Here is a 12551-nt window from a genome sequence, read left to right on the forward strand (position 1 = left end):
TTGTCTGGCCTGTGGGGGGAATAAGCAGTAAACAAGAGAACTATGATGGTGGAAAATGGTGTGTATTAAAAATCTACATGGTGTCAGAGGTGTTTCGATCCACTGTCACAGCTTTAACAAAAGCACAATACGGGAGGGATGAAATTTCATCACCTGCAGAATTTACTATACGGTTAAAGGTGTAATGATAAACAGTGACGGTGTCGACATGGTCTTCTCAAAGGTGAAAGCGGTGCAGTTTCAAATTGTGCCACCAAAAAAGTTTTATTTTCACACACCATCCAAATGGAGAAAGTGGATACATTGATTTGAAAGGTTGCGCATCACATTGGATATACAAGGAAAATTAGAAGAAGCACAATTCAACATGTTGCTTTGTTTTTATGAGACCTGAGGCAGGCGACATGCTGGCATCATTTCCTTTGAAAGATGAGCAAACAAAAAAATACACAACTGTGAAACGTAGGTTCAACTCCTTATTTTCTGTCAATAAAAACATTAGGTATTTACGAACGGGCAAAGTTTTTAAACGCAGACAGCAAGAATGGGAAGGCACTGATGCATTCGTTAATTACATATTGAAGGTAGCAGAGACATACAAACTGCAAAACTTAAAAGAGAAACTTTTCACAGATGTATTGGTTATTGGAGCGGCGGACGACAGATTATCAGAGGCACTAAAGATGGATAGTACATTGAAAAGCTGAGCAGGCAGTTAAGAAAATTCATTGATGCGGTTCAAAACAGTAAAACGGATTTTCATTGGCAACCGCGAGAAATCGTAAGACAAGATCACATACTGCAATGCATGAAAACAGAGTGGGCCTCATCGTCAACTATCAGGATAAAATGTACACAGCAGGTCAGGGGCGCAACAATTAAATTTCCAAAGGGGCAATATACCTTTTTATAAAGAATCATCGATCCCCCCTATTGAAGCGGGGGGTCCGGGGGTCCTCCCCCGGGGAAATTTGTATTTCAAGGTGGAAAATGGTGCTATTTAAGCAGTTTTATTATCTACAAATTGATTACACAGCACTTTCTTTGCCCCCGTTTGCCCCCACTTCAAGGTTTCAGAGGGGGGGAAAAATACCCTTGCCCCCTCCTGTTGTTGCGCCCCTGCAGCAGGTGCACAAAATGCGGCATAACACCATCTCATCCATGGTTTCAGTGCCCAGCAGATAAGGTTAAGTGCCTGAAATGTAATTTAAAAATGTCATTATGAATGGTATATGACTGCATAAGTACAAGAATTGGGCATAACTGGTGATGTGTGGTGTGACTATTATATGGGTGGGGTAAGTGCTTTGGAAGTTTGTTCAGAGCCATGGTTTGTGCAGTTGTTTGTTGGAGAAGTGGGGATTAAGTTTGAAGTAGATGCTGGAGCTGATGTCACAGTCATTGGGAAAGGGATAAGTGAGTGCCAAAGAATAGACTGGATAAAACACATTAGAAATGGTTTGGTGCAGGAAATGGAGTGATTAAAGTAGTTGGGGTGGCAAAAAACAATCCTGGAATTCAATGAACAACAACTTGAACGAGAGATACATGTGGTTGAAGATCAGCAAATTCCACTTCTGGTAAGACAAGAACTCTGTGTTCATCACTATGAAGGACAACAGAGCACATGCAGAAGTGATGGAGCAAGGGCCAAGTACAGTTTTTTTATAGATTCCCAAAGATATTTGCAGAAGAAGGAAAGGTTAGAAAAGAATGCAAAATAAGTTTAGCAGAGACATCACAACTCTATGAAAATACTGCACCATGACAAACTGCCTTACCCCTGAGTGAAAAGGTTAGGAGGGAACTAAGTAAAATGGTTGAATAAGGGTAAATGGTTGAATAAGGGTAATACACCCATTGAGAAACCTACAGATTTATGTGCACCAATGGTAGTGGTGCCTAAAACAGATGGCTCCATCAGAACTTGTGTTGACTTTACCGAATTGAATAGGTTTGTATGCCGAGAAAGGCTTCAGCTTCCTGCCGTGGTTGAATTATCACATTTAAGGGAAGCCAAAGTGTTCACAAAGCTAGATGCTACTAAAGGCAAAGAATAGTGCACTCCTGACAACATTCTTAACATCATTTTAATGATTCTATTTCAATCCTTTGCCTGTTTGTATCATTGTAGAGCCAGAGCACTACCAATGCAGAATGCAAGAAATACTACATAAATTGGAGGGCATTGTAAATCACGCAGACAATATTTCTTGTCTATGGTACCATAAGAAGGTGTTACCCTCAATAAATCTAAGTGTCTGTCTAACGTATTGTCAGTCAAATTTGTTATGGATATGAAATTAGAAGCGATGCAAATGGATATAAAGGTCTGTTTTATTCATCTCCGATCTCATACACCCGACATGTTGCACAGATACATACAGCACACACAACTACCAACTTGCACGAAGGAAAAAATTCACAGTTGCATATTGTACTATAATGAACAAAAACATAGCCAGATAATAATTTACACATCTCAACACCATCCCTTAAATTAATATCTACAAAAAAATTCACACACACGTCATTGCATGAACTTGCCAACTGAGAAAAAATGATTACAGCACAAGTCCAAACCGTTTTACACATGACTCATGTTTTGTCCTGTTCAGAGGCTTTGTAAGAGCATCAGCCAACATATTCTCAGAAGGTAAGTACTTGACACTGATAGTCCCTGACTCAACATGTTCCCTTAAAAAATGATATCTGACATCAATATGTTTGGATTTAGCATTTGTTGCAGAATTCTTTGCCAGTTGAATGGCACCCTTATTGTCACAATAAACGGGAAGTGATTTTGGAACACTGTTAGGGTCAATATCCAACATTAGCTGTCTGAGCCACAACAGTTCTTGCACTGTGAATGACAGTGCCATGTATTCCGCTTCACACGTAGAAAGAGCAACAGTCTTTTGCTTCTTGCTGAACCAAGAAATTAAGCCTCCAGACAGTTTGAATACACAACCTGTCACCGAGCATCTGTCATTTATTTTGTTCCCCCAATCTGCATCACAGAAGACACTTATGTCACTTCCACCCTCTTTGGTATATTCCAATTTGTAGCCCACGGTGCCTTTTATATATCTTAGCACTCTTTTGACACCTTGCCAATGCACACTTTTATAATTGTTGTTGAACCTACTCAAGAGGTTGACAGCAAAAGCAATATCGGGCCTGGTGATCTGCGAAAGATATAAAAGACTCCCAATGGCCTCTTGATATGGAACGCTAATATCAAAGTTTTTCTCACCTTCAGTCTCGAAGTCCAGTCCAGGGTCAAGGGGGGTGGAGACAGGTTTGGCCTCGCTCATACCGAACCTCTCCAAAATCCTGTTGGCGTATTCCCCTTGGGACACCCAGAGCTTGCCTTCCTCTCGATTCCTGGTGATGGTCATACTAAGGCAATGGCTGACACTGCCAAGATCTTTCATGTCAAAGTATTTTTGTAGCGACTTCTTTTTTTTTGTTCATGACCTCCCTGTCATTGGAGAAGAACAACATGTCATCAACATAGAGCGCTATAACAACAAAGTTGGCACCATCCCTGAAGTTGTACACACAAGGGTCTGCATTTGATCGAACAAACTTCAGGCTTGACAGTACTTCATCAACCTTTTTGTTCCAATTTCTCCCAGCTTGTTTGAGCCCATAGATTGCTTTCTTTAATTTCCACACCTTTGCATCTGAAGACAAGGTAAATTTTTTGGAGGGACTACATACAGCTCTTCCTGGAGATCTCCATACAGATATGCAGTGTTTACATCCATATGGTCCACTTCTAAATTTCCTTTTACTGCCATCGACAGCAGGTATCTAATGGAAGGATACCTAACAACAGGAGAATAGGTTTCGTCGTATTCAATCCCATGGACTTGGCTACATCCTTTCACCACCAGTCGAGCTTTATATGTATCTGGTTCCCCATTGCTGCCGGTTTTTACTTTTAGAACCCATTTCGTTTTCAATAACTTAGCGCCTTTCGGTAGATCCACTTCCTCAAATGCACTGTTTTTCTCCAGCGATGAAAATTCCACCTCGACGGCCCTCTTCCACTGCTTTGAGTCCTTTCCTTGCAATGCATCATCAATGTTGATCAAGCCATCAGCCGAACTTGCAACTTCACTGTAATAAGTTTCGTGATCAGGCCAGACCTTGGGTTTGGGATGTCGTGTAGAACGTCGAGGACCCTCTGACGCCTCCTGTTCCTTTTCTTCAGGTCGATCCTCAAATCCCAAGAATGGCTCTTCGTCAGGGTCATGTTCTGACGTGCCACCGTCATACGAAGGGGTTGAGCTTTCCTCGTTTTCCTGAGTAACTTCCACCGCGGGGGCTTCTGCCTGTTTCTCATTTGTAGGGGTTGGTTTACTTTTCTCACTTCCGTACTCAAGGAAGGTTACATCTCGGCTGACGGTGATGTTGTTGGTCTTAGGGTCGAGAAAACGGTAACCTTTCGTTGCATTGCAGTACCCAACAAAAATTAGTTTTACTGACTTGGAGTCCCACTTCTTCCTTAGTGCCTTCGGAATATGCACCATAGCTTCACACCCAAATATTCTGAGGTGCGACAAAGATGGCCTTCTGCCATGCCAGGCTTCGTAAGGCGTTATGTCTCCCAGAGTTGCTGAGGGGGAACGATTCATCAGGTATGCTGCTGTAGAGACTGCTTCTGCCCAGTAGTTCTTCTGGAGGCCTGCATCAAATAACATAGTCCGAGCCTTTTCAACCAGTGTTCTGTTGGCTCTCTCGGCCACACCATTTTGCTGTGGGCTGTACCTAACAGTGAGTTGATGAATGATACCTTCAGAAGATAGGAAACCCTTCATCTCTTTGTTCACGTACTCTCTGCCATTGTCCGATCTCAGCTTTTTTATTTTGCGGCCTGTCTGCTTCTCCACCATGGCTTTGAAATCTTTGAAGACCTTCGTAACTTCTGACTTGTCTCTTAGAAAATAGACATATACCATTCGCGAGTGATCATCGATAAACGTAAGAAAGTACCTGCGTCCACTAACCGATGATGTCTCCATGGGTCCGCACATGTCTGAATGTACAAGGTCCAGGATATTTTCTGAGGATTTCTTGCTGAGTTTGAAGGGCAAGCGAGATTGCTTCCCCATCACACAAACTTCACAAGGGTCCTTTACCACAATATCTTCACCTAACCCCTCAGAAATCTTGGAAAGTTTCAGCATCCCTTTACGATTCAAGTGGCCCAATCTGCGATGCCACAACAAACCTTTCTCTTCCGTGTAGAAACATTGTCGGGTTTCTGGTGTGTTCATGCAATAAATCCCATTTTTCAAATGAGCTGTGGAAACTAGCTCACCAGTCCTATCATCATGCACATAACCTCCTTCTTTGTTGAAGGTTACTGTGTGGCCCTTACTTACTATTTTGCTCACTGACAGTAAATTGACAGTTGAATTAGGTATGTGTAAAACATTTCCTACCTCCACGGCTACTGTTTCTACACCATTTAAGAACTTCAGGTCCACACTTCCCGAAACATCTGCAACCAAGTCTGACCCATCTGCTGCTAAAATTGTGCTACTAGTGGGTTTAACATCATACATTTTGCTTACGTCATTGACAATGTGCGTAGAGGCACACGAGTCCAGATACCACATCTCTGTGCTGTGTTCTTGTTTGCAACTTGCCGCTAAGAATGCTTTCCTATAATCACCGCTCCCTTTTTTTGCTGTTTCTTCCTTCTTAGAATCCCATTTTTTGCTTGGGTTCCTTTCTGATTTTTGGTGACAAAACTTAGCAATGTGGTTAGGTCTATTACACTTATAACATCTTAAAATCTTTTGAGGCTGTCTTTTAGCATACAAAGCACTGTCTTCACTTTGACCCCAATCTTCACTCTTGATGTCTTGAAGAAGCTTCACTTTTATGGAGTCTCCGGTGATGGGTGTCCCAGAATTCTCAAGGGCCATAATCATTGGCTTATACTGGTCTGGCAAACCAGCCAAAAGCAAGGTCCCTACCCATTCTTCGCTCACATTGAACTTCATTTCATTCAATTTGAAAGCGGTTGTTATGATCTTGTCGCAGTAATCATCAACAGATTTGCACTTCTCCAGATTTGTGGTAACCTAACTTCTGAGCAAACCAACACGCCTTGTTAGGCCAGAGTCTTCAAATGCACTCTCCAGTGGCTTCCACGCTTCCGCAGCCGTTTTCGTGTCACGGATATGGGAGTAATTTGTTTTACCAACAAAAAGAATGATGCGCGAGTGGGCCTTTCTGTCCTTCTTCTTCCACGAGTCGTCGACCTTGGCGGTATCCGGCGCTGTCTCGATGACATCCCACAGGTCGTCGTGAACCAGATACGCCTTCATGGCGAATTTCCATGTTGATAAATTCTCCCTGCCGATTAATTTCTCAACCATCGGCAATCCCGGACCCGGAGTGCTCATTGTGATCGTAACACGTTTTCAGCGTGTGAGGTTAACCGGCCATACATCGCGCACTTCGCGAACCGAAAAATGTTTTTCCCGAACTCACGTAAGCACTTTTTTGTTGTACTATATCCATTTGCCTACTGGGCCCATAACCCTTGTTATGGATATGAAATTAGAAGCGATGCAAATGGATATAAAGGTCTGTTTTATTCATCTCCGATCTCATACACCCGACATGTTGCACAGATACATACAGCACACACAACTACCAACTTGCACGAAGGAAAAAATTCACAGTTGCATATTGTACTATAATGAACAAAAACATAGCCAGATAATAATTTACACATCTCAACAAAATTTATAGGCTATATTATTGGTGAAGAGACTGTGGAACCTAATCTGGATAAAAAAAAAAACTAAGAGAATTATGCCAGACTCTGAAAATGTAACAGAGCTAAGGCATATTCTGGGCATGGCAAATTACTTTAGGAAGTTTATCCCTAACTTGTTGGAAAAATTTATCTACTGAGAGCTCTGCTGCAGAAAGGCAATGAATTGATATGGGGTAAAGCAAAATAATAAAAACAAATCCATGGAAACATTAAGCAAGCACTGACACAGCAGCAGACACTAGCCATCTATACGCATAATGTTCCAGTCAGAATTTTTTCTAATGCATCATAATGTGGCCTTGGGTACAGTCCTACAACAACAACAACAACAACAACAACAACAACAACAACAACAAGAAAACCAGTTGAAGGCAATCATGTACACATCAAGAAAGTGAAACAGAAACTAAGCACAAATTGAAAAGGAAGCATTGGTCATCACATGGGATTGTTAAAAATTTCAGGAATATGTATTAGCTACGTACTAAAGTTCTCATTCTTATGAACCATAAATGTTTGGTAAATTAATTGGAATTTAAAACACTGGAAGAGTTGACAGCGAGACTGCAAAAGTTATGGATGTGGTTGATGTGTTTCATATGACAGCCGGGGCTTCACCCCATGAGCCTGGTCATCCTCTGTTTCCCTCCCCATCCCTATCCTGCCTGGCATTTATACCGATACGTACGTAGTCGTGTGTGTATTTGAATTGCGCGCCACGAACTGCCGCAAGAGGGCGCTTAGTTTCAGTGCTCCGTACCACTAAAACACCTAAATTAATATTGTAAGCCTTTTTCTTTTAACCCCTAAGTAATGTTATGGCAGGTCAGCCGAGTGAGTGTTCTTTTGATTTCTTAATTAGATAATTTTAGTAAAGTAAGTGCAAGCATGGTCAATGACACTCCCTAGCGGGCGACGACGGAACTAATATAAAACTTTATTTAAACTGTTTTCTATGTACAAGTAGTTATTACAAAAAGTCTGGTCGTGGGTATGTATGTATTCATTTTGTAAGAGGTTCATGTTATTCTTTCTAATAACCCGGGGAACGCAGTCTTACAAATGATAATGGTAATTGTGTTCGGCGCGAAGGACGCCATGTTTCCCGCCGCAAGCCTTGGCTCGCCCAGTCTCCTTCAGCCGGCCGAGGGTGGACGTCTCTGCAGACACCCCGGGGACCTCAACGTTGATTCACTGATAGGTAGTTCTGTATATTTAATTAATCTAAACCGCTTTATTAGTATCCTCGGGGCCTCTCTCGGTTGGTGGGGTTGTGTTTTAAATAGTTTTTATACTCCCAGGAGTTTTTAGCATTCACTCTACGTAAAAGCTTGGGGCGGCCACGTGTGTGGTTCGCATCCCCAATCTATACCAATTCGTGCCTCGGGCGTTTCAACCGTGTAAAGAGAGGAGTGTAAGAGGGTGTGTAAAGTCTAAATAAACCAATTTAAACGAGTCAAGTGTTTTTGTGTTTGGGGGCCACGTGGGTCCTTCCTTCGGTCAGCGGCGTGTGGGACGCCTTAAGAGCCCACTGCGATTAGGTAGGAGCGTGCCCGACGCTAAGAGCGGGCTAGGTACAGGTACAGGTGTCAACGCCGGAGTCAGGAGGGCCAATATCTCGCCGCACACGGGTCACGTGACGCCCTGAGTAAGAGTTTCCAGTCGGGTCCACGTGCCCACTCACATGGTGGCGCCCACTAATTCCGCAATCAGATAAAACGCAACACCGGTAGGCCCTCACATATATACACACAACATGTACCAGGAAGAGAGTTCTACGTATAAGATGCACTCTCGCGGGCCCATAGTATTGAGAAACTGGTAATGAGGGTAAAAAGTATCCTGGAAGAAGATTTGTTTGTACAAAATGTAACAGCAGAGTTTCCATTTTCAGGTATTCACTAGGTAGCTATTAAAGATGCCCAAGACAGAGATCCCGAATGCCAGCAACTGAAGGTAAATATCCTTTATGGGTTTGGTCACAAGAACTCTACATGCTGGTCGTTCAGAGGACTTAACAAAGGACTCATCATGAAAAGAACTATGGTTTTCATCCCCAAAGATGCTGGAGCAAATACAAGAAGGTCACATGAATAGTCAACTGAGTCAGTGTGATAGCCTGACATATTGACTGATGTACAGCAGCTGGTTGAGTGCTGTCATCAGTTCATAGAAAGCAGGAGACAAAGCGCTGAAACATTGCAGGTTATACCACTTCCTGACAGACCTTGTAAATTTTTGGGATTGAATTGAAAAAATTGCCAGACATGGCATTTCGGAAGTTGATAGAAGAAAGGGTGGGACTCTGTACGTCAAGTGAGTTCGAGAAGTTTGCTACAGAGTATGGCTTCAGTATTAGAACATCAAGTCCAGGATTCCCACAGTCAAACGGTGGAGTTGGAGAAGGCTGTAGATGTTGCTAAACGTATTTTGTCAATTTAAGAAGACCAGAATCTTCATCTTTTCTCTTACAGATGCTCACCACTGGAGTCAGGCTTATCTCCAGCTGAGTTGCTTTTTGGACGAAAGTTACGGTACTTTACCTATAGCTATGCTAAAACTTAAGCCCACATGGGTAAATGATTTTGCCATTATACAATTCAAGAGCAAATATCTAGCACTCAAAGCCAGGAACAGATGGCAGAAAAGGCAGGGTTCAAGATCTACCCATTATAGTAATTAAAATTTGCACAACTTACTTTCGATTGTGGGCCCTTGCTGCTTCCATATTATCCGAATTCTCATTTAGAACGTACTTCCTTGATTCAAGACTTGCTGTTTGTAGAAAATTTTCCCAATTAATCTTCCTTGTATCAAAAAAGAATGTATCTCTGTCTTTAGAACCAAGGCTATCATATAGAGTTATTGTGTTATTGCTGATAACTATAACTTCTTTAGTAGGTATTTGATTTACGATATTAGTATATTTCCTTATTCTTATGTATACGTTCAGTAACCTGGGGGGGAAAAGTACCATTTTCATGCTGATTTATGATTTAAGATATACAGTAAAACCCTCTTAAGAAAATCTCACGTATAATTATATATATTAATCACATTGTAAATAACATATATTATAAGCATAAAAAAGAGTTAGAACAAGGCTTCACTATGCTTTAGCAGCATTGCTGTATGCCTGTTGTATGGTATGGTATACCTTTTGAATTACAAAATTCAAGGATAGCAGTGGTTACCTGAATCATAATATTGAAAGCAAAGGTATTTCTGAATTTAAGTTTTTCATTAAAATTGTGCTCATACACCCATCGGTGCTCCTTCAATCAGCACTGCCTGCTATGGCACATCAGCGCCTTGCTGCAGCATCTGCATCGTGGTAAACGAACAGAATATGCCCTCAGCGTAACATAGTGCAGCGAGTGCAATGCTATGAATGGCTGCCACGGCCAGTTTAGGGATTGTCACACGAGCAGCAATTGATCGGTGTTTTCACATTTCATAAAGTTGTTATATTAATTAACAAGTAATTACAAGGCAATTTTTTTACCAGGACAAACTTTAACTAATTAATAACTAATAATGACCTATCGTGTTTAGGCTGAAAACATGGCTTGACTTATTCATATGCACATGGCACATTATGGCGGGAACCATAGAGACCATGGATCGCCCAGTTCGCCTTCACCTTTCGTCAGGTCTAGTCACGTCCACACAGTGGCCTAGACCTCACTTAACAGACTTTAATTGTCAAGATGTTCTCAGCTTCGCCGCACAGGGCCGTTGGTTAGGCGATTTAAAAATGAGTATTACTTACCAAAAATGGCACATAATTGTATATTTTAATTGATGTTTCATTAAATCATAAATTTTTTTAACCATGGAAAAGATTACTAAATATTCAATAATTGGACTTTATTTTGTTTCATCATGCTTATGATATGTGCAGTTAATACTGGAAAGCTATTCAGGGAACAGTTTGCAAGTAACTTTAACTATTGGAGGTACGGGAACAACACAAACCATAAATGTCCGGGTAAGAAATAATCCAAACTCAGTATTACTACGAACACTATTTTTGTAGTGATACAGTTGTTTTCTTGTAAATGTACAAATTTACAAATATTTGTATGTTTATATGAATATTTCTGTTCCATTTACAATTAAAAATTATTTTTTTACAGTGTACACCGAACTGAATGGATGGGCGAGCATCATTAAAATCCTACGATTATTAGTAAGTTCAGTGAACTAGGGGGTGACGTCTTTTGACAGGGGTCAGTAGAGACAATGAGGACTGATGAGATGATACAGCTCAAGGACTTTCGGGGGCTGCCTTCAATTCCGCCCAAAAGACATCCAAATTTGTCATGGCCCCAACACTAACTTTTTACAGTGTAATACGTAAATGTTACTCACGTGTAGGTGATCTTTATTAATGCGTGACTATTTGGGGGAATAATCACTGGTGATTATGTGTAGGGCAATTTATGTATGTCCAGCCTGGTGTGTATCACAACAGGCTCGTGTACCAAGTCATGTACCATGTTTGCAATTCAAGGCAGCGAGCCTGTGGCATTCAGACATGCCGCGTCTAGTCAAGGCTCTGGATATAACGCAAGCTACGTCAGTAGTACAACCATGTACGAGGGTAATATGGGAATAAAAGTACTCTTACCAGATCTACCGTATTTTTGTCTTCAAAAGATAAAAACCATATAGTATAGCATCCCTGGTTGCGATAACAGCCGGGGGTATTTCTGCCTGGTCAGCACCTGCCGTCAGCCAGGCGACATGGCGATGCCCCGCCCTGAGTGAACATTTGTGTTCTACCTGTGGACTAGCTCACAGGTCCACAATTTAAGCTAGTCAGTACGGCAGAAGGCGGCAGGACGTAAATACACACACACACACACACACACATCGTGTTCTTGTTTGCTTACAACAATACCCTATTGTTTCATTGACTGAATTACATTTATTTTTCTTTATTGAACATGTAAATGTAGATACTGTAATATTATTGCAAGTTTGTCTAATGGTTGTCGAGACGTTAAAAACTACTCATAGATTCATTAGCTGAGATGCTGTCAAAACGAAATTGTTTATATTTCACAATCAGAAGGACCCTGTGCTGTTTGCAGTCTCTAAATTTTTATACTTTTAAACTTTTAACATGAAAAACTGTATCTGAAGCACTTGTTAAACAAAATTCAAGCAATTTGAGTTATGTGTCAAGTTCAGTAATACAGCAAAACTTACAATAAAACAAACGTGCTAAAAATTTTAAAAGTATGTGTACTTACATTGGCGGCTTACCCTTCACTCTAAGGGCGAGATCTATGAGACATCCTGGCAATTCATGCAGAAGGAGCGTAAGGACTGTGTATAACTTGAAGCTGGTGATTACTATCAGAAATGGATACCAGATTTTTCTGAAGAGAGGAAATTTATGTACGTGTTCCAGCATAGTTTCTTTCATTCTCCGTAACATAAGAGGATTCTTATCTGACGTTCCTATATTAAAAATTTTGATGCCATCATTTGAGCTGTGGTGGCAACAAAACACAAAAATAAATCCTTGCTAAAGGTATTTTTTTAAAATGAATTTAAGATAGTCAGTCATGCAACATGTCTCAAATTTGACAGTTCTCAAAAGTAGCACCCGTGGTGTCCATTTCCCAAATCTCACTTGCAAAGCAATAGGTGATGTTTGTTTACAGTAACTGACAATCACAATAAGTTATTTATAACTGGGTGAAGGATACATAGACCATTGGTACTGGCT

At 41.1% G+C, this 12551-nt stretch overlaps 2 protein-coding genes across 12 annotated transcripts in view; one reads left to right on the plus strand and one right to left on the minus strand.

Annotated features, from left to right (window-relative positions):
• Positions 1 to 12551, plus strand: part of LOC134542058 (fatty acyl-CoA reductase wat-like) — a 175232-nt gene that overhangs the window by 19628 nt on the left and 143053 nt on the right. The gene's annotated exons all lie outside the window — the stretch shown is intronic.
• Positions 1 to 12551, minus strand: part of LOC134542059 (putative fatty acyl-CoA reductase CG5065) — a 72356-nt gene that overhangs the window by 8257 nt on the left and 51548 nt on the right. The window contains exons 6-7 of one of the 5 annotated variants that reach the window (XM_063385934.1): positions 12070 to 12312; positions 9508 to 9765 (exon numbers count right to left, since the gene is read on the minus strand). The exons of 2 other annotated variants lie outside the window; for them this stretch is intronic. In XM_063385934.1, the coding sequence (XP_063242004.1) occupies positions 9508 to 9765; positions 12070 to 12312 (501 nt within the window). Of the gene's footprint in view, positions 1 to 9507; positions 9766 to 12069; positions 12313 to 12551 lie in introns of those variants that run through there. 2 more of the 5 variants (XM_063385935.1, XM_063385938.1) reach the window with 2 other exon arrangements.

This window comes from Bacillus rossius (assembly GCF_032445375.1).
Source record: "Bacillus rossius redtenbacheri isolate Brsri chromosome 4 unlocalized genomic scaffold, Brsri_v3 Brsri_v3_scf4_2, whole genome shotgun sequence".
In the NCBI taxonomy this organism is placed as follows: Eukaryota; Metazoa; Arthropoda; class Insecta; order Phasmatodea; family Bacillidae; genus Bacillus; species Bacillus rossius.